General features: G+C 44.1%; 1 protein-coding gene across 5 annotated transcripts in view; it reads right to left on the bottom strand.

Annotated features, from left to right (window-relative positions):
* Positions 1-27,564, bottom strand: part of LOC146616718 (titin-like) — a 175,934-nt gene that overhangs the window by 18,135 nt on the left and 130,235 nt on the right. For all 5 annotated transcript variants that reach the window (XM_085373943.1, XM_085373942.1, XM_085373941.1 and 2 more), the window contains 16 exons: positions 10,164-27,443; positions 9,764-10,060; positions 8,936-9,523; positions 8,535-8,837; positions 8,121-8,417; positions 7,744-8,031; positions 7,314-7,619; positions 6,865-7,167; positions 6,474-6,779; positions 4,582-6,345; positions 4,132-4,425; positions 3,637-3,921; positions 3,236-3,535; positions 1,063-3,129; positions 637-939; positions 242-547 (listed from right to left, as the gene is read on the bottom strand). In XM_085373943.1, the coding sequence (XP_085230069.1) occupies positions 242-547; positions 637-939; positions 1,063-3,129; positions 3,236-3,535; positions 3,637-3,921; positions 4,132-4,425; positions 4,582-6,345; positions 6,474-6,779; positions 6,865-7,167; positions 7,314-7,619; positions 7,744-8,031; positions 8,121-8,417; positions 8,535-8,837; positions 8,936-9,523; positions 9,764-10,060; positions 10,164-27,443 (25,287 nt within the window). The remainder of the gene's footprint in view (positions 1-241; positions 548-636; positions 940-1,062; positions 3,130-3,235; positions 3,536-3,636; positions 3,922-4,131; positions 4,426-4,581; positions 6,346-6,473; positions 6,780-6,864; positions 7,168-7,313; positions 7,620-7,743; positions 8,032-8,120; positions 8,418-8,534; positions 8,838-8,935; positions 9,524-9,763; positions 10,061-10,163; positions 27,444-27,564) is intronic.

The raw sequence follows: 27,564 nt of genomic DNA on the forward strand, positions 1-27,564 counted from the left end.
CCACTGAGTCAAATGTACTGGTTATAAGATTGGGGAAACCTGCAGTCAGCTGAGACTGAAGGAGTCACCTGGATGAGTGACAAAATGTTTCTCCCACTGAAAACGTCCAGATGAACAGAATCAACTTTTGGGGACTCGGTTTGATTGCTTACACTGATTTAGCAGAAAACACAAGTTTCATTTTACTGTGAATTTATTTTGTGGCATGTTGATGAAACTGTGTCATGGTCTCAAATCTTACCAAAGTCAGTTTTGCACTGCACAGAGCCGGTGGACTCAGAGGGTCTGCTGAAGACCTGGTTGGCATTCTTGGCAATAACCCTGAACTCGTAGGGCTCTCCCTCTCCCAGCGCAGTAACAGTATAGAAGTTGTCAGTCACGTTGGTGTAGTTACACTTCAGCCAGCGGCCCTCGCCAGTCAACGTGTATGGCTTGCGTTCAATGATGTAGCCCACAATTGGACTGCCACCGTCATACAGTGGAGACGACCACTTCAGGGATACTGTGGTCCTTGTTACGTTGGTGACTTCAGGCTTACCCGGTGGATCTAAACAACAAATCAACAATGTTTGTCAGACATTTTTGTCTAAAAACATATTAATTTAGTAACTCTTCATGGTGTGATACTAAACTCACCAACAGGGTTTTGAGCAACTGCTCCCTTTGAGGCCTCACTAGCTTTGCTCAGTCCAGCACTGTTCATGGCATAAACCCTGAACTGATATTCCAGGCCTTCCACCAGACCTTCCACCTTGTAAGAGCACTCAAAGCAAGGGATCTTGTTCTCCCTCACCCACAGGATATTGTTCCTTTCCTTCTTCTCAATCCAGTAACCAGTCACCTTGCTTCCACCATCATGGTAGGGCTCCTCCCATTGCAGTGTCATTGTATTAGCAGTGACATTAAAGATTATAGGCTTTGTCGGTGGACCTGCAGGTGCTGTGATCAGAAATTAGGTATTGCTGTTTTATTCAAGTTCAACATAAGAATCTTATGGAATAGGATGGAAATGAATATTATAAATTCATAAGCTCAAAAGTAACATTATAGAGTAACACTTACTGTAAGGATGCTCAGCGACAATAGTCTCAGACTCAGTGGACTTGCTGACACCAAATCTGTTTTCTGCAGAGACCCTGAATGTGTACTGCATGTATTTGGTCAGGTTACTGACGTGGAGAGAGGTGCGCTTCACGCTGGAGTTGATGAGCTGCCAGGCCGTTGAGCCAGATTCACGCTTCTCTACGATGTAGTTGGTGATGTCAGTGCCACCATCATCTTCTGGTGGATGCCAGTTAACAACACAGGACTCAGAAGTAATTGATGAGATTTCTATTGGTCCACTTGGAGGACTGGGTCTGCCTGTGACATTAACTTCAATAGTAAACGTTCTGGTTCCTGCCACATTCTCCAGAGTCAGATGGTATTTCCCACCATCTCCTCTCATGGCCTCCTTAACTGAGATACTGGTTCTGTCCTTAGTAACTTTGATTGAGACTCTGTCTGTGTTTTTCAGTCTCATTTCCTCCAACTTCCAGGTGGTCTTAGGAGCAGGTCTGCCACTGATTGGAACATCGATGGTGAAAGTGCTTCCAGACCTGCATGTGATGAGCTGGTTGGTGATTTCACTGAGGTCAGCAGCAGGTTCAATGTGAGGCTCTTTGACCAGCACAGGAGCCAGAGTTTCCTTGGGCTTGCTATAACCAGCTTCATTCTTAGCCTTCACACAGAAGTCATATTCATCACCCTTGTTGAGCTTTTCGACAACATAGGTCAGATTTTTGGTGTTGCCAACAACTACCCATTTGTCTGTACCTTTTGGCCTAGCTTCAATGACATAACACTGAATGCGACTACCGCCATCATGCTCTGGTTTCAGCCAGCCTAGTGACACAGAGTTGTCTGTGGTGTCGAGGATATCCAGTCTCTTTGGAGCTGATGGTGCTGCAGTGGCAATGACAGGCTCAGTCAGCTCAAATGCCTCACCCACACCGTGCTGGTTCTCGGCTGAGACTCTGAAGAAGTATGGCACTCCTTCCAGCAGGTCCTGTATCTTTAGGTAGTGCTGTGTGCATTTGCTACCGGACTGCTGCCAAGTGCGGCGGCTAGCCTCACGCCTCTCAACAATATAGTGATGGATTCTGGCTCCGCCATCATTAAGAGGAGATTTCCACATAAGTGTGACTGAGCCTCTGGTCACCTCCATGAAGGCAACAGCCTCTGGAGGTCCAGGAGTGTCCATGACTTTTACAACAAATGTAGTAGCCTTGCTACCACTGGAATTTTCTAGGTTTACAGTATATTTGCCAGTATCATTTCTAGAGCAGTTTTCAATGCTCAGAGAACTGTAACCATCAGTAGTTGTTACCTCTGACATGACACTGAGCTCTCCTTCCTCCTTCACCCAAGTGGCAGTAGGAATAGGCTTTCCTCTGAAGTGGATGCCCAAGCACACTGAACCTCCCGCTTTGACAATGTGTGTCTGCTTAAAGGCAGCATCAATATCTACCTGTGGCACTGTTAGCCTATCTACTGCCTGAGCAGGCTCTGGAATTTCCTTGTCTTCACCTCTACCCACATGATTGACAGCTGCAACACGGAATTTGTACTCAGCCCCTGTCTGCAGACCTGTCACCACATAATTTGTTTCAGTTACAAGCTCCTCATTTACTCTCTTCCATTCCACCTCTTCTCCCTTCACCATTTCAATTATGTAGCCAAGAATCTCCATGCCTCCATCGTCAGCAGGCTTGGTCCATTCCAAACTGATGGAGGTACTGGTGGAGTCCGAAACACAGACCACTGATGGAGCGCAAGGTATATCTTTTGGCTCAGCGGCTTTGATGGGTAAAGAGATGTTGCTAGGAGTTCCAACACCAGCATCATTTACAGCCATAACACGGAACTCGTATTCCATATCCTCTGTCAGGTTGATAACCCTATGTGCACAGTCAGTAATAGGCTTCTTGGTGATCACCTTGTAGAACCGGACAGTCTTCTTTTCACGTTTTTCCAGGATGTAATAATGAATCGGGCTTCCTCCATCAGATTTTGGAGGAGTCCAGGACAAGGTGATGCTCTCTCCTGTAACTTCAGTTGCATCAGGAGTGCCTGGAGCATCAGGAGTGGCTGGGGAAACAATTTTAATAGTGAGTGGAAATGACTAAATAAATGTAATATAGATTTGAAAACTTCCATATGTTGATTTTTAAAACCTTCCAAAATGACAACTTACTGTATTGCATCTGTGCAATGATGGGACTGGATTCCAGAGGTCTGCCAACTCCAAACTTGTTAACAGCAGAGACCCTGAATTGATACTCATTAGTCTTAATGAGCTTGGTTGCGTGGAAGGTGCACTCCTTACATTCATCAGACACCAATGCCCACGAAATCTTGGCTGTCTCACGCTTCTCAATGATGTAATGTGAAATCTCAGAACAACCATCTTTCTCTGGTGGGTTCCAAGACAGACTGCACTTGCCCTCTGAGATGTTACTGAAAGTGATCGGTCCAACAGGCTCGCCAGGTGTATCTGTGTCAAATAGTTGTGAGAAAGTTAAGTTAGAATACAAATGAATAGAATGGTAAATATTGATACTGAAGTATAGGGAGAAAACTTTCAAAAATGCAAACCTTGGACTTGAACAAGGATGTTTTCCTTTTTGGTTCCAGACCCATTGGTAGCTTCCACAGTGTAGCGCCCACAGTGTGAACGATCAGCATCCCTGACAAAGAGGGTGCTGGATCCAGGAACTGTAATAATGTCCATCATCTTTTTTGTAATCTCCACACCTTCTCGGAACCAGACAACTTTGGGAACTGGGCGTCCAGTGATGGTCACCTTTAGCCTGATGCTGTCTCCTGCCTTGACTGTCAAACCTTCAAAGTACTCTGGGCCAAACTCAATGTTTGGAAGAGCTGGTTTGGGAAAAAAGGCATTAGTTTACAGCGGGCAGCTTTAGTAAGCTATGTAGAGGTAATTCTTGGAAAAATGAGCTGAGGAAAACATGGGTAGCAACCAAGGGAAACAAAAGCATTGGACTTCAACTATACTATTTACCCTTTAAACTCTGATTTAATGCTTCCCCAATATCTACACTGTCCAAGCTCTTTCCTGCTATTACTCACCATTTTCACTTCTGACAGCAATCATGCCAGAAGAGTTGGATGGAGGACTGACAACACCCATGGCATTTCTGGCAATGACCCTAAACTCATAGCGTTCATTTATTGCCAATCCAGTGACGGTATACTGACAGTCGTGCACATCAGTCAAGTTGGCCTTGAACCAGCGTCCATGTCCTTGGCGTTTCTCGATATTGTATCCAACAATCTTGCTACCGCCATCACGTTTGGGTGCATCCCATTTCAGTGACACTGAGTCACTAGTCACATCAGTGTAATCAGGCTGGCCAGGAGGATCTGAAATGCATAATGCACCTTTTAACTCTTTGCCACAGTGTTTTTATTCCGACAACATTTTTCTCAGATTTTATACATAACATGCAAAATTTCCAGCATGTTGTATTTTTCTAGTGTAACAAAGGGATTTATGTCATGGTCTGAATTAATACTCACCAACTGGACTGACGGCCATGATTGGTTTGCTCTCATCACTCATTCGGCTGAACCCAGCATCATTCTGTGCATAGACTCTAAAGGAGTATTCAAGGCCTTCAATGAGCTCCAAAATCCTGTGATCTGTTTCTTTGATCAACATAGTGTTCACCTTTTGCCACATAATGCTATTCTTCTCCTTCTTCTCCACATGATAGCCCTGAATAGGGGTGCCACCATCATAGATAGGTTTCTCCCATTGAATGGTCATACCATCGTTGGTAACATTGTATACAATCGGCTTGCCTGGTGGGCCTGGTGGTCTGAATTGGTGCTTGGCAATAACCATTTGCGAAAGCAGAGGCTCGCTGACACCATACCTGTTTTCAGCACACACTCTAAACTGGTATTGGACACCTTTGATAAGGTTGGAGACTTTGAATTGAGTATCCTGTACACTGGAGGAGGCCATCTTCCAGTCATTTTGGGAGGTATCACGTTTCTCCACGGTGTAGCAAGTTATGTCTCCACCACCATAGTCATTTGGTTCATCCCATGAGATCATAATGCTTTCTGCTCTCACTTCGTCCAGTCGGATAGGTCCAACAGGCTTTGATGGTGGTCCCAGTGTGATGACATGGATGTGGAAGGATTTCCTGTTCACTTTGTTGTCAAGGGTTAAGGTGTATTTGCCCTCATTCTCCTTCTTCACATTCTTAATCATTAGGGTGGCTTTGTTTTCTGTTGTCTTGAAGCGTACTTGATCACTCTCTTTAAGCGGCAGGCTGTCCTTCATCCAAAGAACAGAAGGTCTGGGTTTGCCTTTGTATGGCAGTTCAATGTGCACATTGTGACCCAGGCGAATGCTGATGCTACCATGTGGATATTCTGTAAGGTCTGCCTCTGGTGTAATAATGTAGTCAATGACCTTGATAGGTCCAATTTCAACAAAATCTCCATGTCCTTTCTCATTCCTGGCAGCAACTCTAAAGAACATGTTCGAGTGCTCCTTCAGTTTCTTTACCTCAAACTCACACTGTCTGCTTGTTCCTCCTAATGACCAATCTTCATTCTTGACCTTCTTCTCAATAATGTAGTCAGAGATTATACTACCACCATCGTAATCTGGTTTAAGCCACTGGAGAGTGATGGAGGTCTTTGATGAATCTTTCATTGAAACCTCCTTGACTGGGCCTGGAGTTTCTGTAGCCTTAACAGGTTCATGTGTTTCACATGGATCACCGATACCATTCTCATTCTCTGCTAAGACACGGAAGAAGAAGGATGTCTTTTCAGAAAGATCTTCAATGGTGTATGTTGTGTCTGTGCATTTGTTTGTCACCATAGAGTATGATCTCTTGGATGAGTCTCTCTTCTCCACAACATAGTTAGTAATCTCTGCACCGCCATCAAGAAGTGGGGCCTCCCAGCAGAGAGTCACCTTTCCACGGGTCACCTCCTTCAGGACCAGGTTCCTGCACTGAGCTGGGGTGTCTTGGACTTTGACAGACAGAGTCACTGTCTTGGGCTCACCCACACCATTCTCTATCTTTACTGTATATTTTCCAGTATCAAGCTTGGTCACCTCACGCATAACAAGGACTGTGCTTGTGTCTGAATGGTGGAATTCATATTTGGGATCGTGGTCAATGCATTCTTCTCCCTTGCTCCAAGAGGCAGTGGGCGCAGGTCTGCCCTTCAATGGAACAGACAGCTCAACATCCTTGCCGGCCTTCACAATGTAGTGAGTTCTCATGGCAACATCAGAGTCAATCTGGGCCTCCTCTGGGAAGGGAGTATATAGAAGGTCATACAGGGGAAACTATATGTGGGCAACATGAATACAAAACAAGAAACACATGCTGTACACTGAAGACACGATTTATTTTATTTTCAATAAGTAATGAATTTACCCAGGATGTCCTTAGCCTGCACTGGTTCAGTCATCTCCAGAGGCTCTCCGCGACCAGCACAATTGACAGCAGAGACTCTGAAGAAGTAGTTAACATTTGGTTTTAAATTGTGGACAACATATTCTGTTGTTTTGACCTCTCCTTTGGAGGTAATCATAGCCCATTCTTTTTCTCCCTCCACAAGCTTTTCCACCATGTAACTTGTGACCTCACTTCCTCCATCCCATTCTGGCTTGGACCAGCCCAAAGTGATGGAAGTCTTGGTAGAGTCCACCACCTTTAACTTGCAAGGCTCATCTGGTGGATCTGTAAGTACCATGTATTTGTTAAGTGGAGTGTAGATTAGTAATCATTACTTTTGTGGTAAATCTGTGAATCTAAGTGTACTTACCAACTGGGTCAGCAGCCTTATAATAGTCTGATGCATCAGAAAACGGTCCCTCTCCGGCCTTGTTAATGGCACACACACGATACTGGTATTCATTTCCTTCTGTCAAGTGATAAACTGTCTGTTTGGCGTCAGTGACAGGCTCTTTATAAACTCTGATCCAGCGCAAGCTCTTCTTGTCTCGTCTCTCCAGGTAGTAGCCTGTCACTGCACTGCCTCCATCCACACCTGGTTTGCCCCATTCCACCACCATAGTGGACTTTGTAATGGTGGTCACCTCAGGGGTATGAGGCTGCCCAGGAGTGACTTTAAGAACAGACAATAGGTATGTTAAGATCACATAACAGTGAAGTTAATGACAAAAAAGCCTGATAAAAATAAAATGTGTTAAAAAGAAGAAGAAACACAGAGGATAGCTGCTGTGGATTCCATGCCACTCTAGTGAAACCTACCAAAGGCATTCTTAGCGATGACAGACTCTGACTCCAGTGGTTCTCCAACTCCATACTTGTTAACACCCATTACACGGAATACATACTCATTTCCACGGACCAGCTTGCCAACAGTAATGTACGTCTGTTCACACCTTTCAGAAACTGTTGACCACACCACTCTACTGGTTTCACGTCTTTCAACAATGTAGTGGGTGACTTTGGAGCCTCCCTGGTCACACTCAGGCACAGGTTCCCAGCTGAACATAATTCTTTCTGCTGTGATGGAGTTGAAGTTAATAATGCCAGCTGGGGGTCCAGGTTTGTCTAAGGAAAGATAAAAAATTAAAATAACATGGATGGATGAGATGATGGAGGCTTTATAGTCTGGATTTAAACTGGTTAGGAATTCAGATGTAAGGAAATGTGAGAATCAATAACTTATAAATACCTAGGATTTCAGTTCTGATGGTTGCAGATGCTGACCCCAGAACATTCTTAATCTTGATCTCATATGAACCTGTGTCATTGCGAGTTGCATCCTTGATCAGAACAGCAGAAGAGTCCGTTGTGCTTTCAGCAGACACAGTGGAGGTTGTTACTAGCTCCTTTCCATTCTTGAGCCACTCAATCGTTGGTAGAGGCTTGGCAATAATTCCTACTCTGAGCTTAACTGTAGCTCCAGCTTTGTACTGAACTACATCCAGGTACTCTGGAGGAAGGTCTATAGCTGGGGCACCTGTGACGAGAAACATTTATACAAGTGTATAAATAAAATTATTACAAGTAATTAATAAATGTCCATATAATTTTGGATTATATGCTCACCACATGCATCAACACAAGTCACTGGTCCAGCAATGAGAGATGGATTGCTGACAGACCCAACTGCATTCTTAGCATAAACTCTGAACTCATAAGACTCATCCTGGGTCAGTCCAGATACAGTGAAACCCATCTCAATGATGTTTGTAAAGTTGGCCTTCACCCATCTGCCGCTGGGTGCCTCCCTCCTTTCTACACTGTAACCAGTAATCTTACTGCCACCATCATATGGAGGCCTCTGCCAGGCCAGACTGACCGAGTTCTTCGTGACTTCGGTGACATGAACATTTGCCGGGGGTTCTGTGTTATTAAAGTGAGAAAGATCAAAGTTTAATAAAGTAACTGCAAAGATTTTCAGTTGTAAGCTCATATAATTAAGGCATAAAACTGCAAAAATTAAATACTTAAAATACTGACCACAGGCATCAATAGCAAGCACTTCTTCTGATGTTTTGCTCATTTTTCCAATACCAGCAGAATTTTCAGCTGCCACCTTGAATTCATAGATAAGACCAGGGCAGATGTTTGTGACACGCCACTGGTCTCCTGGGATTGGGGTCTTATTGATTTTCTGCCAAAGGATGCTGGTCCTCTCTTTCATCTGGAGATGGTATCCAACTACAGGGTTTCCACCATCATTGACTGGCTCATTCCAGCAGACTGTGAGACTCTCTCTAGATACATAGCTAACCCAAGGTGTGGATGGAGGTCCAGGCACAGCTGTTACAGAACACACTCTTGTTAGAATACATTAACAAAGATGCCTTGTTCATAAAACAGAAGAATTGGAATTGAAGATACAGGATAAAGTGGCTTACTGTATGGAAGCTTTATCATGACCGGCTTGCTGTCAATATGATCACTGATGCCATAACGATTCTCAGCCTTAATTCTGAACTGGTACTCCTCTCCTTTAGTCAGCTTAGTCACCTTGATCTCACTTCTGGCAATGGTAGTCGACACCTCTACCCAGGCAGGAGTGCTGGTTTCACGTTTAAGAACAACATAATTCGTAACAGGACTGCCACCATCGTACTCTGGAGGAGTCCATTTCAGACACACTGTGGTCTCTCCAACTTCTCCAATCTGAACTGGACCAACAGGAGGTCCAGGTCTGTCCAGCACAACGAAGATAATGAAAATCTTGGTAGTACCTCCTGCATTTGAGGCTGTGATTTCATATTTGCCAGCATCCACTGAAACACTTTCATTTAGGGTGATGATTAAACTATCTGGAGTTACTTCTGTCAGCAGCCTCTTGGATCCCTTAATGACAATATTGTTCTTGGAAACAGTGACCTTTGGCATGGGCCTGCCAGTTAATGGAATCTCAAAGGTCAGATTGGATCCTGCTCTTACATAAACTGTATTCTTGGGGTAGTTCTTTAGGTCAAACTCTGGAGCCTCTGTTGGAAAAGAAAAATAATAACACAGGACTGTGGTAAGACATGGCAGCTTAGTAAAACAATAATAATGTTTATTATTTCGGAAATACCATAGCTTTTAAAAACTTGCCCATTTATATAAATTAGGATTATTATAATTATTATAATTAGGATTAATTATACATAGACATAGCATGTCAGAAATGTACATTATGTAATATGTGTAATCTGAAAAGTTTAAAGTAAAGACAGCAACAATACCGTGTATTTCCTTGACAATAACTGGAACGATCATCTCCTTGGGTTCACTAAGTCCAGCATGGTTCTCAGCACGGACTCTGAAAAAGTACTCAGCACCTTCCCTAAGGCTCTTGATTGTGTGAGTCAAGATCCTCACAGTGGCACATTTCACCCATTTGGTCTGTCCTTTCTCCAGGGCATCAATAAGATAACCAGTGACTCTGCTTCCGCCATCATATTCTGGTCTGGTCCAGGCAATAGTAACACTGTCCTTGGTAACATTTGCAACTCCAAGTTTCATAGGTGGACTTGGTACCTCTATAACAGACAGCAGGACAATTTTATTAAGTCCATAATATTGATTTATGATGTTTTTAAAGAAAAAACCTTTACAAATATAAGCACTCAGTGCATATGTTACCTGTGATCTTTGTCCCAGCCTTAGCGTCCTGAGGGACACCCACTCCATACTCATTTTCTCCAATAACTCTGAAATAATAGATAGCTCCCTCCTGTAGGTCTTCCACCTTGTAAGTCAGAGTGTGGCAGTTGCCAGTCACAGACACCCAGGCTTTCTTACTGGCCTCACGTTTTTCAACATGGTAGGCCTTTACTGCATCACCACCATCATTCTCTGGAGGATCCCAAGTGAGGGTTGCAGAATCCCTGGTCACTGAAGTTACTTTAACGTTCACTGGGGGTCCTGGAGAGTCAAGTACTTTGACAACCACAGGCAACGTTGCTTTTCCTAGTGGTGATTCAATTGTGACAGTGTATTCTCCAGAGTCATTTCTAGTTGACTTCTCAATAGTCAATGAAGTGCTGGATTCTGTTGATTCAATGGTTCCTCTGACTTTCAGATCAACACCCTCCTTAGCCCATGTCACTGATGGCAAAGGGTTTCCCTTGAATGGCACATTAAGAGTAAATGCTGTACCATGCTTAACAGAGAGCACTTTACGCATCTCAATGTCAACATCAAATGATGGTTCTGCAGTTCTGTCCTTTGCGGCAGATGGATTTGAATATGGACTACGCACACTGCTGCCAACTTTATTGATTGCTTTAACACAGAATTCATATTCTGCATCTGTCTTCAATCCAGTGATGGTGAATTCTAAGCTCTTTGTAAGAGGGATGGCCTCAACCCATCTTGCTAGTTCTTCAGGTGACTCAAGTACCTCCTCTTCCTCCTCATATTCTTCTTCTTCCTCTGGTTTCTGGATGTAGTCTCTGTATTCTACACTGTATCCAAGGATAGGAGCACCACCATCATCTGTTGGTGGTTTCCAGACAATAGACACGGTGTCTTTGGTTGAATTCACAATCTTTGGCTTGGTTGGACGAGAAGGAATGACCAGAGGATCTACTGCTCTGAATGTTGCAGATGGTTCACTCGGTGGACTCAAACCAGCTGCATTTTCAGCATAAACTCGGAAGTCATATTCACAACCCTTGCGGAGTTTAGTTACTACTGTGGTAAATTCAGGAACTGGATCTCTGTTCACACGGACCCAACGCATGCTTGTTTTCTCACGCCGCTCAATCACATATCCAGTAATGGGACTGCCTCCATCATTGGCTGGCTTGCACCAGGTGAGGGTCATTGAGTCTCCAGTTATAGTAGTGACATCAACACTAGCTGGAGCAGTGGCAAAGGTGTATGGATTTGTAACCTTTATAACATCACTCTCCAGAGCTTCACCAACACCATGCTTGTTAATAGCAAGAACCCTAAAGATATAGTCATTGTCCTTGAGCAGACCTGTGACTTTAAAGAATGTTTTTGTGACATCTGCCTTCACCAGTGTCCATGACAGCCGACTGGTCTCACGTTTTTCAACAACATAATGAGTGATGTCTGCACCACCAGATTCCTGAGGTGGACCCCAAGACAGAGTGCACTCTGCTGCTGTGATACCTGTAATCTGAAGTGGTCCTGCTGAGGGTCCTGGCCTATCTAGAATCACACAGTTTATTGGCATGGTAACTGTTCCACCAATATTTTGTAAAGTCAGGGCATACTGTCCAGAATCTCTTCTGATACAATCCTTCATAGTGAGACACGTGCTGGTGTCTGTTGAAACAATTTGAATTCTAGCTCTTAGCTCGATTTCTTTGCCATTCTTGGTCCATGAAATGACAGGAGCAGGACGTCCCGCAAGATCCGCATTAATCTTTAGAGTTTCTCCGGCTTTCACAAACACGGTCTCTCTGAACTTCACATCAATCATGATGCGTGGTGGCTCCACATCATCTTTAATAGTGATGGGACCAGTATTGTCTGATGGTATACTAAACAGTCCAGCTGCATTCTTTGCAATGACACGGAAATCATACTGGCTGTTCTCTGTAAGGCCTGTCACATCATAATGGGTCTCAGGTACATTAGTGAAGTTGCACCTTGTCCATCGTCCTTCTGGAAGGTCTCTGCGTTCAATTGTGTAACCAGAAACCTTTGCTCCACCATCATATTCTGGTTTTTCCCAAGATAAGGAGACTGATGTTCTGGTGATTGCAATGATAATGGGTTTACCTGGAGGGTCACATGGATCTCTTGCTGCTACGGCTTCACAAGCCTTGCTACATTTACCAATACCGGCAATATTTTCAGCATATACACGGTATTCATACATCATGCCCTCTTCAATTCCAGTGACTTTGTACTCTGTATCTTTGATCATTCCTCTGTTCATCTTTGTCCAAAGAATGCTAGAACGCTCCTTCCTCTCCAGGTGGTAGCCCAGAACAGGACTACCACCATCACTAACTGGCTCATTCCAAGTCACCAGCATATAAGACTTGGTAGCCAGTTTCACTATGGGTGTAGAAGGAGGTCCGGGCTGTTTAAAATTGTACTGAGCAGTGATTCCAGGTGAATCCAGATAACTACTCTTTCCATAGCGGTTAACAGCATAAATACGAAACTGATACTCTGCTCCATGTGTAAGGCGGCCAGCTTTGAAAGCTGTTCTAGCAACATTACTTGCTATCATCTGCCATTCCTGTGTGTTTGTGTCTCTCTTCTCCACAATGTAGTTGCTGATGGAGCAGCCACCATCATATTCTGGTGGGGACCAGGAAAGGGAGATGCTGTCTGAAGTCACTGCATCCACCTTAATTCCTTTAGGTGGACCTGGCTTATCAAGGACAATGACTCCAATATCTGCTGTAACAGTTCCTGCTGTGTTTGCCAAAGTCATTTCATACTTCCCAACATGTTCCTTCTTAGCCTCTTTGATAATGATTTTGGATGAGGCTGCAGTGTTTAAGATAGAAACTGATGTGGTTTGCTTCAAAGGAAGGCCATCCTTCTTCCAGGACACAGCGGGCTTTGGTCTGCCTCTTATTGGAACCTCAAAAGTGAGGTCACCTCCAGCCTTCACAGTGTATGTGGTAAACAGCAAGTTGATAGATGGTTCAATAGCAACATCCTTTGCAACCACAGGTAAGCCAAGATCCTTTGGCTCACTCTTCCCCTTCTCATTGATTGCAACAACTCTGAATAAATAAGCTTCATTTGGAGTTAAATTAGGAATAGTTGCTTCCGGTACCTTAACTGTACATGCTGTGCCCCATTTATCCCCACTCTTAGGCTTAAATTCTACATTGTAGCACATTACTTTGCATCCACCATCATGAGCAGGTTTCTCCCAAGCCAGTGACACACTAGTCTTGGTCAAATCTACAAGGGTAACCTTGCTTGGTGGCAAAGGTACCTCAGCTACCTTTACTTCTTTGGTTTCGACCATCTGGCCTTGGCCATATTCATTAACAGCACAGATTCTGAAGTAGAAATTTCCACCTTCTGGCAGGTCTTCTACCTTAAATGAGTTTGCTGTACAGTTGCTGGTGACAGCAGCATAGGCCTTCCTAACAGACTCTCTCTTCTCTATGATGTAGTTTGTGATTTTAGAGCCACCATCAGTAAGTGGAGTATCCCAGGCAAGAGTCACTGAATCCTTCTTTAGCTCCTTCACGGTAAAGTTTTGTGGTGCACTTGGTGTATCCAAAATTCTCACTGCAACAATTGCAGATTTTTTCCCACTACTGTTTTCTAGTGTTAGTGAGTATTTGCCACTGTCAAAGCGATTAACATTGTCAATGACAAGCATGGTGAATGAACGAGTAGTATCAATTACAGCACGCTCTGTAAGGGTACTGTCAACTTTCTCCCATTTTACAGCAGGCTCAGGTCTTCCTCTGATGGTGACAAAGAGGCGTAGAGTCCCACCAGCACGGACAGATAGAACCTTTCTGAGTTCAGCATCAAGTTCTATCTCTGGTGCTTCTGCCCTGTCAGAAGTAACCACTGTGCCATGGACATTAGCAGCCTCCCCCACTCCTTCTGAATTTATTGCATAGACACGGAACTGGTACTCTCCACCCTCCTTCAAGTCTGTTATAGTTAATTTGGTGGCTTGAATGCCACTGGGTGGAGTGAACATTGTCCATTCTTTTTCAACTGGTGCTTCTACTGCTGGTGCTATCTCTGCCTCCTCTGTTGACTCAGGTACCGGTGTATACTCCCTCATTTCAACAATGTATCCCTTGATATAAGCACCGCCATCAAAGTCAGGTTTGCCCCAAGACAGAGAGACAGAGGACTTTGTGTAGTCTGTTACTTTAGGATGGTGCGGAGGCCCAGGTGGTCTTATGGCATCACATGCCCTGTAGAACAGGGACAGCTCACTGAAATCTCCCATTCCAACCTCATTCTCAGCAGCAACACGGAACTCATAGAAGTGATCTGTGCTCAGACCTGTGACTTTAAACTGAGCGTCTGTAAGCTTTTGTCTGTTGCATTTTGTCCACCGTACACTGTCTTTGTCACGTTTTTCAAGATGGTAGCCTTCAATTTCAGCTCCACCAGTCTGTTCAGGAGCTGTCCACGACAAAACTATAGAGTCCTTTGTGATCAGACTGGCTTCTGGAGTTCCAGGAGCGCTAGGAGGCTTGTAAGGATTGCGTGCAATAATGGGTTCACTTTCCAGATAGTCACCAATGCCATATTTGTTCACTGCTCTGACTCTGAAAATGTATTCATCTCCAGGAAGCAAATTTGTTACTTTATGGTACAGACCCTTGATGTCTGATGCAGCCACGGTCCAGGACAACCTGCTAGTCTCTCTCTTCTCCAGCACATAGTGAGTGATACTGGCTCCGCCATCTAGAGCTGGCTCAGACCAGGCAAGAATGCACCTGTCGGCCATGACTCCAGTAATCTTCATGGGTCCAGTGGGTGGACCTGGTTTATCAAGGACTTTAACTGTGATAGGGAACACTTTTGTACCACCCAGATTTTTGAGGATGAGGTCATAGTGGCCACTATCAAGCTTGGTTACATCCTTAATCGTCATTGCTGCACGTTTCTGTGTAGTTTTCACTTCGATGCGCAAAGCTTTGTCCATTTCCTTGCCCTCTTTCAGCCAGAGCACCTCAGGAATTGGTTTTCCATAGATGTCTGCATCCAGAAGCAGATTTTCTCCAGCATTTACAACAATAACATCTTTGTATTTAGGATCCATTGAGGCCCTTGGTGGTTCAATTTCATCAGTAGCAGTAATAGGTCCAGAGCTGTCAGATGGCTCGCTAAAGATGCCAGCTGCATTTCTTGCAATAACTCTAAATTCATATTGCTCATTTTCTGTTAGACCAGTGACAGTGTACTCAGTCTCAACTATATTGGTAAAGTTAGCTCTTACCCAGCGTCCATCAGGAGAGGCGAGGTCTTTCCTTTCCACAATATATCCATTCACTTTGCTACCACCATCATACTGAGGCTTAGTCCACTGAATCCTGATCTGGTTCTTAGAAATAGATACAGCTTCTGGGGTACCAGGAGGATCACATGGGTCGCGAGCAACAAAGGACTCGGATACTTTACTGCATCGGCCAATGCCAACAATATTTTCAGCATAAACTCTAAATTCATATCCAATACCCTCCTCAAGGTTAACGATCTTGAATTGTGTGTCTGTAATGAGAGTCTTGTTCAGTTTGCTCCATAGAATGCTGCTTCTTTCCTTGCTTTCCAAATGGTAGCCAAAAACTGCACTTCCACCATCATTGACTGGCTCATTCCATTCAATGATCATCATTTCTTTAGTTGCATATTTCACATGTGGTGTTCCTGGAGGACCCGGTGGTTTGAATGGATATTGCACCACAATGGCCTTGGAATCCAGAGGCGCACCCTTTCCATATCTATTTTCAGCTATGATTCTGAACTGATATTCTGAACCTGTCTTCAGCTTGCTGACCTTAAAAGCTGTTCTAGCTAGCTGAGTGGTGACTGTTTGCCATGTTGTACTGGTTGTGTCTCTCTTTTCTACTATGTAATTCTTTACTTGGCATCCACCGATGTACTCTGGGGGGTCCCAGGAGAGGTGGACAAAGGTGTTGCTCACTTCAACAATCTTGACTGGCCCTTTTGGTGGACCAGGCTTGTCGAGAATAATGACAGATACATCCTCTGCGGTTGTTCCAGTGGTGTTGGCTGCTGTAATTGTGTATTTGCCAAAGTCCTCCTTGCATGCCTCAGTAATTTCTATTCCCGTTGTTGTTTTAGTGGATATTATATTCATTCTTGATGTCACCTTCAAAGGCTGACCATCCTTGGCCCAGGTGAGTTTAGGTTTTGGCTTGCCAAGAACAGGAAAATCTAACTTTAGATCCTTTCCAGCTAATACACTGTAAGTGTTGAATGGAATTTTGATGCTGGGCTCCATGGTCATGTCAGTGGCAATCACAGGTGCAGCAAGTGCTTTTGGCTCACTCTTTCCCTTTTCATTGTAAGCAATGATGCGGAATAGGTATTCTGTTCCAGCTGTAAGGCCTGTGACAGTACCTTCACATGTTTTTGTATTTGTTGCAACTCCCCACTTATCTGTACCCTTAGGTTGCATCTCAATTAGATAGCCAGCAATTCTGCTCCCCCCATCCTGCTCAGGTTTCTCCCAGGCCAGTGAGACACTGGATTTAGTGACATCATTGAGGAAGATCTTTCCAACAGGCAGTGGTACTTCAGAGGCCTTGGAGGCAGTCTTTGTTTCCACAGCCGGCCCAATTCCATATTCATTCTCAGCCATGACTCTAAAGTAGTACATAGCACCTTCAATCAAGTTCTCAACTTTGAATGTTGTTTTGGTGCATTTTGTGGACACATTTGCATATGCCTTTCTTGTTGATTCACGTTTGTCAATGACATAGTTCTTGATTTTGGCACCTCCATCAATCAATGGAGCATCCCAAGCAAGAGTGACAGAGTCCTTTCTGATTTCTTTAACAACAAGGTTCTGTGGGGCCCCAGGGGCATCCAGAATTTTAACTGAAATAACCTCAGACACAGTGCCACTGCTGTTAGTCAGTGTGAGGGTGTATTTTCCTGAGTCACTTCTGTCACATGAGTCAATAGACAACTGTGTGAAATTATGAGCTTTCTCGACCACTGGTTTTTCAGTCAGGTTTCCATCATCCTTAGTCCACTTTATCTCAGGTGTTGGTCTGCCCTTAAATGGAATATTGATTCTAACAGAGCCGCCTGCTTTCAGTACAATGCCCTTCCTCAGCTCAGAGTCAAGGTGGATCTCAGGTGGTTCGACCCTTTCTTCAGGCTTAGCTGTTCCAGACAGAACTGCCGGCTCGCCAACTCCCAATTTGTTCAGAGCACACACTTGAATCTTGTACTCCTGACCCTCAGTAAGCTTTGTAATTTCATATTTGTTGACACGCAGGCCAGTTGGAGGAGTGACCATGGTCCATTCTTCCTCTTCAGCCTTGCAGACTTCAACAATATATCCTTGAATGACACTGCCACCATCAGACAGAGGTTTACCCCATGACACAGTAATAGAAGTCTTTGTTGAGTCAATCACATGCACATATCCTGGGGCTCCAGGTTTGTACTTGGGATCACAGGCCTTGTAGTATGAACTTGCAAGGCTTGGCTCTCCCACTCCAACTATGTTCTCAGCAGCCACTCGGAATTCATACTCATGGCCTGTGGTCAGGCCTGTAACTCTAAATGAGAGATCAGTGACCTTCTGTCTGTTGCATCTGGTCCATTTGATCCCGGTTCTATCCTTTTTCTCAATTATGTAATTTGTAATTTCACTGCCACCATCAGTCTCAGGGGCAGACCAAGAGATGGTCATACCATCATGGGCAATGTTAGATACATCCTCAATGTGAGGTGGACCAGGGAGAACAAATGGAGTTTTCATTATTACTGCACCAGACTCCAGTGGCTCACTTACACCATGACTATTAACTGCCATTACACGGAACATATACTCGTCACCTTCCAGTAATTTGGTAACTTTGTAGCATGTGGTGCCACAGTTGCTAGAAACAACAGTCCAAGCTAGACGACTTGTCTCCCTTCTTTCAATGATGTAATGTGTAATAGGACTACCTCCATCATGTAGAGGGGGGTGCCATACCAGTGTGCATCTATCTTCAGCGACTCCAGTGACATGGAGTGGTCCTTCACATGGGCTAGGTTTATCCAGTACCAAAACCTTAAATTGAACAGTCTCACTACCGGCTTCATTTTTCAGCTGGAGTGTATAAGTTCCACCATCAACTCTAATGGAGTCTTTAATGACAATCATTGCATGGTTTTCTGTGTTTCTGATCTCTAGTCGAAGTGTGTTTTCAACTGGTTTGTCATCTTTGAACCACTGGATTGTTGGCAGCGGCTTGCCACGTACATCAGCATCTAGCTTGAATGTCTCTCCAGCATTGACAATAATGGTCTTGGTGAATGCAGGATCAATGGAGAATTTGGGTGCCTCCACAGCATCACTTGCAGTTATAGGTCCACTGTTATATGATGGTTTGCTGACAGTGCCAACAGCATTTTTAGCAATGACTCTAAAGTCATACTGTGCATTTTCAGTCAGACCAGTCACTGTAAACTGGGTCTCAATCACATTAGTAAAATTTGCCTTTACCCACCTGCCCTCGGGCAGATCACGCTTTTCCACAATATAGCCAGTGATATTGCTTCCACCATCATATTCTGGTTTAGTCCACTGAATGACAATGGTGTCTTTGGTCACATGGATGGCCTCTGGTATTCCAGGAGGATCACATGGATCACGGGCAACACATCCCTCTGAGACTTTGCTGCTCCTTCCAATTCCAACAATATTTTCAGCATAAACCCTGTATTCATATTCAACACCCTCCTCCAAGGGGTAACTCTTGAAACTTGTCTCGTGGATGAGAGTCTTGTTGATCTTGACCCAGAGAATACTATTCCTCTCTTTCCTTTCAAGATGGTAGCCAAGAACAGGACTGCCTCCATCTGTGACAGGTTCATGCCACTCAACAATTTGGTGGTCCCTAGAGAGAGAAGAGATGAAAGGAGTGCCTGGAGGGCCTGGCTCTCTGTATGGGTACTGAGCAACTACAGCAGATGAATCCAGACCATGGCTTTTACCATAACGGTTCTGGGCAATGATCCTGAACTGGTACTCAGCTCCAGTCTTTAGTCTAGGTACTTTTATGGTGGTTCTGGCCCAGTTGATACTAACATTCTCCCATGTTGTAGTAGTCGTATCTCTTTTCTGTACAACGTAGTTTGAAATTTGGCATCCACCATTGTGTTTTGGTGGGTCCCATGATATAGTGACACTCTGTGTTGTGATTTCATCAAATCTCACAGGGCCACATGGAGGGCCAGGTTTGTCAAGTACAATGACTTCAATTGTTGTGTCCTTCTTTCCAGCTGAGTTGGCAACATTTATGCTGTACATACCACCATCATCGCCTGCTGCCTCTTTTATGCTTAGTGTTGTATGTGTTGGTGTATTGACAATATGGACTCTTGTAGTAAACTTCAACGGAGCGCCATCTTTAGTCCATGTGATGGTAGGTTTAGGACGTCCAAAGATAGGAATGTCAATGTTAATGTCTTTGCCCACATGAACACTGTAGCTGCTGAATTCTGGACGGACATCTGGCTCAAAGACCAAGTTTTTGGTCATCACTGGCCCGGAAAGGACTTTGGGATCACTCTTCCCTTTATCATTGACAGCTGTAATTCTGAAAAGATACTCCTCTCCTGGGTTCAAATTGGAGACTGTTGCTTCCATTGTCTTAAAAGTGTTTACAGCAGACCATTTCTCTTGACCCTTCAGCTGCACCTCAAGCAAGTACTGCATGATCCTGCTACCACCATCATACTCTGGCCTCTCCCAGGCCAGAGAGATGCTTGTTTTTGTCTGATCTGTAACAATTAAACTCTTTGGAGCCTGGGGCACTTCTGAGACCTTAAGAGGATCAACAGTTGCTGCAGGCAGACCAACACCATAAGCATTCTCTGCAAGTACACGGAAGTAGTAATTGCAGCCCTCCTGGAGTGGTTCGATCTGCCATGAAAGAGCATGACAATTTGTGACAACAGCTGCAAATGTTTTGCGTGTGCTTTCTCTTTTTTCAACAATGTAGTTTTTGATCTTGGATCCACCATCCAACAGAGGTGGTTCCCATTCCAATGTTACTGACTGGTTTGTAATTTCTTTCACTTTAAGATTAACAGGAGCACTAGGTGTGTCAAGGACGCGGACAACAACCAATGCAGATTTGGTTCCACTGGAATTCTCTGCAGAGACTGTGTATTTTCCACTGTCATTTCTGCTCATTTTATCAATCACAAGCAATGTATAACTGCTGGTTATCTCAACCTGAGCACTCTCTTTAAGGGGAGCTTCATCTTTGTCCCACTTTATAGTAGGTGTGGGCCTGCCTTTGATAGGAATGAAGAGTCTTAGGGACGCACCAGCTTTAATGGTAACAATTTTTCTTAGTTCTGGGTCAATGTCAAGGTCTGGCTCATCTGCTCTGTCCGTAGCAACAACAATTCCAGCAACATCAGCATGCTCACCAACTCCTACTTTGTTGATTGCATATACTCTAAACTTGTATGCCTGGTTTTCTTTCAGATTTGCAACTTCAAACTTAGTCTTCTTAACACCTGTAGCTGGTGTGCACATTATCCATTCTTCAACAACTGTGTCTGTGGCAGCTCCTTCAGCAGCAGGTGCTTCAGCAGTAGTAGTGCAGCACTCAACAATGTATCCCTGAATCTCACAGCCTCCATCAGAAATGGGTTTTCCCCATGACAGGAATACTGATGTTCTTGTAGTGTCTGTAACTCTTGGGTTATGTGGTGGGCCAGGCCTAAAGATAGGATCAAGAGCTTTGTAGAAAACAGTTGGGGAGCTTGGCTCACCAACACCAACAGAATTCTCAGCTGCAACTCTGAATTCATAATTGTGGCTTTCCAAAAGTCCTTTGACCTTAAAACTCAAATCAGTGACTGTTTGCCTATTGCACCTAGTCCATCTTACGCCTTCTTTGTCATGCTTCTCAATTATGTATCCAGTTACAGGACTGCCACCATCTTCAGAAGGAGCCTCCCAGGTAAGCACCATTGAATCCTTTTTAATATTTGAAACTTCTAAGTTCTTGGGCGATCCAGGTAGCATGTATGGATCCTTGATTATGACAGCAGGAGATTCAAGTGGTGCGCCTACTCCAAATTGGTTGACAGCACGGACTCTGAAGATGTACTCATTTCCCTCCAGGAGCTTAGTAACTTTTAGACAAATGTTCTCCACTTTTTGTTCAACTACAGTCCAGATTAGTCTGCTTGTCTCTCTTCTCTCCACAATGTAGTGACAGATCTTGCTGCCACCATCCTGCAATGGTGGTTTCCATGCAAGGCAGCATCTGTCTTTGGTTATTCCTGTGACAACAAGAGGCCCTTGTGGTTCTCCAGGTTTATCTAGAACAACAACATTGACCTGTACAGTCTTTTCTCCTCCAGGATTTTTCAGTAGCAAAATGTATTGCCCTCCATCAGACAGTTTAGCTTCTTTGACAGATATAAAAGCTTTGGTGGGTGTGTTCTTGATTTCCCTGTGAATTGTGTTGCCTAGTTCCTGCTCTCCCTTCATCCAGTGGATAGAGGGCAGTGGTTTTCCATGAACATCTGCATCAATTTTGAAGTTGTCGCCAGCACTGACCACAATATTCTGTGTATACTCTGGGTCAATGCTTATGCGTGGTGGCTCAATCTCATCTCTGGCAGTAATTGGACCAGTGCTGTAAGAAGGAATACTGAAAACACCAGCAGCATTTCTGGCAATGACACGAAACTCATACTGATTGCCCTCCACAAGTCCACTTGCTAAATATTCCGTCTCAATTACATTAGTAAAATTAGCCTTCAACCAACGACCCTCTGGAAGCTCCTTCTTTTCCACAATGTAGCCTGTAACCTTTGCACCACCATCATACTCAGGTTTGGTCCAAACAATAGTCACTGAGTCCTTAGTAATCTTTATTGCCTCTGGGGTGCCAGGTGGATCACAAGGATCTCTAGCAATATAGCCCTCCGACACTTTACTTGCTTTGCCTATTCCAACTATGTTTTCAGCATACACTCTGTATTCATACTCCATTCCTGGTTCTAGACCAGTGGTCTTAAAGGTTTGGTCTGTAATAAGAGATTTGTTTAGTTTGACCCAAAGGATGCTGTTCCTCTCTTTACGTTCAAGGTGGTAGCCCAAGATAGAACTTCCACCATCAATGACAGGTTCATTCCAGGTGACCACCATGCTATCTTTGGTGCAGACTGCAATGGATGGTGTACCTGGAGGGCCTGGGAGTTTATATGGGTATTGAGCCAAAATGCATGGTGATAGAAGAGCTGGACCTTTTCCATATCTGTTTTCTGCAGTAATTCTAAACTGATACTCAGAACCTGTTTTCAGCCTGCCTGCCTTAATTTTGGTCCTTGCTAGGTTGGAAGATACAACCATCCAGGCAGTTGTAGATGTGTCTCTCTTTTCTACAATATAGCTTTTGATGGTGCAACCACCATCATACTCTGGTGGATTCCAGGAGATGGTTACACTGTCAGAAGTGACTTCCTCTACCTTAACTGGACCACCTGGTTGGCCAGGTTTGTCAAGAACAACAATGCCAATATCTGCTTTAGTCTCTCCTGCTGTGTTGGTAAGAGTAATAATGTAGTGTCCAACATCATCTTTAGTAGCTTCTTTTATAGTGAGGTTCAGCATTGTGTCTGTAGCACCAAAGTTTACTCTGCTAGTTCTCTTAAGAGGGAGACCATCCTTTACCCATGAAACTGTTGCTTTGGGGCGTGCAATATAAGGAACCTCCACTTTCAAGTCTTCTCCTGCCAACACAGTAAATGTGTTGAACAACATTTTGACAGCAGGTGCAATAACAAGGTCTTTTACAATCACAGGGACTCCAATCTGACGTGGATCACTTGTTCCTTTTTCATTTCTTGCAGCAACACGGAACATATATTCTTCACCTGCATTTAGTCCACTAATAGTAGCTTCTGTTTCTTTTACGATCAGTGCTTGGGTCCACTTGTCAGCACCCTTAGGCAGGATCTCAACAACATAACAGCCCACTCTACTGCCACCATCATGCTCTGGCTTCTCCCAGGAGAGAGTGACACTGTTTTTGGTAACATCCTTAAGAGTGATTTTGCCAGGAGGCTGTGGTTTCTCTGACACCTTAACTGATTCACCAGTCTCAATGGGCAAGCCGATGCCATACTCATTCTCCGCTAAAACTCTAAAGTAATAGTTGCATCCTTCCAGGAGCTGGTCAACAGTGAAGGTGGTTTGATAGCAGAGAGCATTGACTGTGGCATATGCTTTTCTTGTAGACTCACGTTTTTCAACAACATAATTCTTAATTTTAACTCCACCATCATTCACTGGTGGATCCCAAGTCAGAGTCACAGCATCCTTTGTCACAGCAGTAATTTTCAGATTCTGTGGGGCACTTGGTGTATCAAGCACTCTGACTTGTACTGTAACTGTCTTGGAGCCAGAGCTGTTCTCAACAGTAAGATTATACTTTCCACTGTCAAATCGGTTGACATTTTCAATTATCAGTGATGTGTATGATGTTGTGCTGTCAATGATTGCCCTCTCAACTGGTTCCCCATCTCCTTTGGTCCATTTTACCTGAGGGGGTGGTCTGCCTCTGATAGGCACAAACAGTCTAAGTGAACAGCAAGCTCTAAGCCTGACAACTGACCGAAGTTCCGCATCCAAATCAATCTCAGGAGGGAGAAGCCTGTCCTCTGCCTTTGGATTACCAGGTACAGATGCTGCCTCTCCAATTCCTTCACTATTGACAGCAGAGATGTGAATCTTGTACTCTTGATTCTCCTTCAGGTTAACAATGGTGAATGAGGTAGCAGGAAGACCTTCCTTGGGTGTCACAATGGTCCATTCCTCTTCCTCCTTCTTTTCAGATGGGATGCATGTTTCTACAATGTAGCCCATTATTTCACAGCCACCATCAAATGCAGGTTTGTTCCAAGCCACAGTAATTGAAGACTTGGTTGTATCCAAGATTCTGGGGTTGCATGGAGCTTCAGGCTTGTATAGTCCATCAGTAGCCTTGTAGAATGGACTAGACACACTTGGTACACTCAATCCGGCAGCATTCTCAGCAATAATTCTGAATTCATATTCATGTCCAACAACAAGACCTGTTGCCTTGAACTGCAGATCTTTGACTTTCCTCTTGTTACACTTGACCCAACGGAGGCCCATTCTATCTTTTCTTTCAATATGGTAGGTGGTGATGGGAGTTCCACCATCACTCTTAGGTGCTTGCCACATGACAACCATTGAGTCTTTAGTGATAGCTGTCACCTCAGCATTCTCAGGAGGATCTGGAATCACATATGGGTTGTCTGCAATAGTGGGTTGTGATTCAAGCGATTCGCCAATTCCATATTTGTTCACTGCCATTACTCTAAAAATGTATTCGTTTCCTTTGAGCAGCTTAGTAACCTTGTATTGTGTATCTTGGAGGTCTGAAACAACACTGGTCCAAACCAGTCTGCTTGATTCACGCTTCTCAATCACATATCCTTCAATCTTGGAACCACCATCATCTGCAGGTGGAGCCCAGGAGAGTGCACAGTTCTCAGCTGTGACATCAGTTACCTTAAGAGGTCCAACTGGTGGTCCTGGTCTGTCAAGCACTTTAACATTAAAAATGTGCTTTGCAAATCCACCAACATTAGTGGCAGTCAAAATGAATTCACCTCCATCTGGCCTTATAGAGTCCTTGTTGGTTAGAGTAGTTGTCAGTTCAGTGAACCTAACTTCCAGTTTCATTGTATTCTCAACCTCCTTTCCATTTTTGGTCCAAACCATAGATGGTGTTGGTTGACCAGCAATATCAGCTTCAAGCTTGAATGACTCTCCTGCCTTTAGTAGAACAACATCCCTAAAGATGGCATCTACCATAATGCGTGGTTCGATAATGTCATCTTTGCAGATAATAGGATCTGAAGGCTCAGAAGGTATGCTCACTGCACCTGCTGAGTTTCTGGCTATGATACGGAACTCATATGAGGCATCTTGAGTTAGTCCACTAACAGTGAACGTTGTTTCAATTATGTTGGTAAAGTTGGCTCTCATCCAGCGACCAGCAGGCAGTTCTCTCTTCTCCACAATGTAGCCGGTGATTTTGAACCCACCATCATACTCAGGCTTTGTCCACTGAATAGTAATGGCATTCTTGTTGACAGATATTGGCACAGGCTGACCTGGTGGGTCAACAGGGTCCAAGGCCAATATCGGTTCTGAGGCCTTGCTGGGTTTACCAATTCCAGCCATGTTTTCAGCCATGACACGAAACTCATAAGCAACTCCATCTTCAAGTCCAGAGGATTTAAAGATATTTCCTTTTACAAGACCCTTGCTAATCCTATACCACATTATGCTGGTTCTTTCTTTCCTCTCAACATGGTAGCCAATGACTTCATTTCCACCATCATTCACAGGCTCATTCCAGCCAATTGTTATTGAGTTTTTGGTAAATGCAACAACGTTAGGAGTACCTGGAGGACCAGGGACTTTGAATGGATAGGCAGCCACCACTGTCTCTGAAGTAATAGGAGGTCCAACACCATATCTGTTCTTAGCCTTTATTCTGAACTGATACTCTGATCCAGTAGTTAACCGGATGGCTTTAAACATTGTGCGGATGACGGTAGACGACAACTCAGTCCATGTTTGAGAAGTGGTGTCTCGTATTTCAATGACATAGTTGTTGATGGGAACCCCTCCATCATTCTCAGGAGCGTCCCATGAAAAGATACAATAAGTACGAGATATTTCCACAATCTTAACGGGTCCTTTGGGTGGACCAGGTACATCATGAACTTTCAGAGTGATGCTGTCTGTCACAGATCCAACAATGTTCTTTCCTGTCATGGTGTATACACCACTGTCAGCTCTGGTGCACTCACTGATGCTGATAATGACTGTAGCAGCAGTAGTTTCTACATTGGTCCTCTGTGTGAGTTTCAGGGCTGCGCCATCCTTCTGCCAAGAGACAGTTGGTCTAGGACGTCCCATAACTGGAATTTCAACCTTGATATCATCTCCTGCCTTGGCAATAACAGTCTTGTGACAAACTCCACGCAGGTCAAACTCTGGCAAAGAAGTAGAGTCCTTGACAACAATGGGTTTGCTCTCCTTTGGAATACTCCTACCTGAGTGATTGACAGCCATTACATGGAAAATGTACTCCTCATTCTCATTGAGATTCTTCACAGTGAAATCCATGTTCTTGACCGTCGTAATATGAGACCACTGATCAGTTCCCTTCTTCTGGGCTTCCAGGACATATCCTGTAATTCTGCTTCCACCGTCATGCTTAGGTTTGGTCCAAGCCAGGCTGATAGAGTTCTTGGTGATATCAGTAGGAATAATGCTCTCTGGAGAGCTTGGTGTCTGGGATGCACGAATTGGATCAGAAGTTTCAACCGCCTCACCGATACCATACTCATTCTCAGCAGACACTCTGAAATAGTACTCACAACCTTCACCCAGGTCACAAATTCTGACTGAAGTAGTTGGGCACTTTGTAACAACAGTAGCAAAAGCCTTGCGTGTTGATTCTCTTTTCTCAATGATATAGTTTGTGATCTTTGCACCACCATCAATGAGAGGCATTTCCCACTGAAGCGTAATGCTTTCTTTGTCAATCTTGATTGGTTTTAGGTTAAGCGGAGGCCCAGGTGAATCCAGAACTCTCACGTGTATGTCAGCACTCTTCTTTCCAGCTGAGTTTTCGAGGGTAAGCTCATATTTGCCTGCATCAATTCTTGAACTCTCAGGAATGATCAGCATCGTAAATGATTCAGTGCTGTCAATGACTGCACGTGGAACAGGTCCGCCTTCCTTGGTCCAGGTGACAGTAGGTGTAGGACGTCCCTTGATTGGCACAAAAAGGCGAATGGAGCAGCCAGCTCTGACAACAAGAGTTCTTCTGAGCTCAACATCAAGCTCCATTCCAGGTTCAGCTGCATGCTCCACAATCTCAGTGAATTCCTTAGTTTCGGCAGGTTCTCCCACTCCTTTAGCATTCACAGCACTAATTCTGAAGCAGTATTTTGCACCAGTGTCTAGTTCAGGAACAACAAATTCTGTGATCCTAAGTGGAGATGATGGGGTATCCTTAACCCATTCTTCTGTTCCTTCTTTTTTGTGCTCAATGACATATCCAGTAACTTCCAGTCCACCATTATGAAGAGGTTTTCCCCAGTTCAGAGTGGCAGTGGTTTTGGTTGTGTCTGTAACTCTTGGATTGACTGGAGGTCCAGGTGGATCTATAAGATATAAAAGAGGAAATTATTATTATTATAATTAATAAAATAAATCTAGAATTTTACACAAAAAAATCCCAAAGCTGTTGTTATATTGTTGAAATATTATGTCAGAGTCTGGTAG

The sequence above is a fragment of the Diplotaxodon limnothrissa genome, linkage group LG16, assembly GCF_057381915.1.
Source record: "Diplotaxodon limnothrissa isolate DT_005_m linkage group LG16, D_limnothrissa_male_GT1.1, whole genome shotgun sequence".
NCBI classification, from domain to species: domain Eukaryota; kingdom Metazoa; phylum Chordata; class Actinopteri; order Cichliformes; family Cichlidae; genus Diplotaxodon; species Diplotaxodon limnothrissa.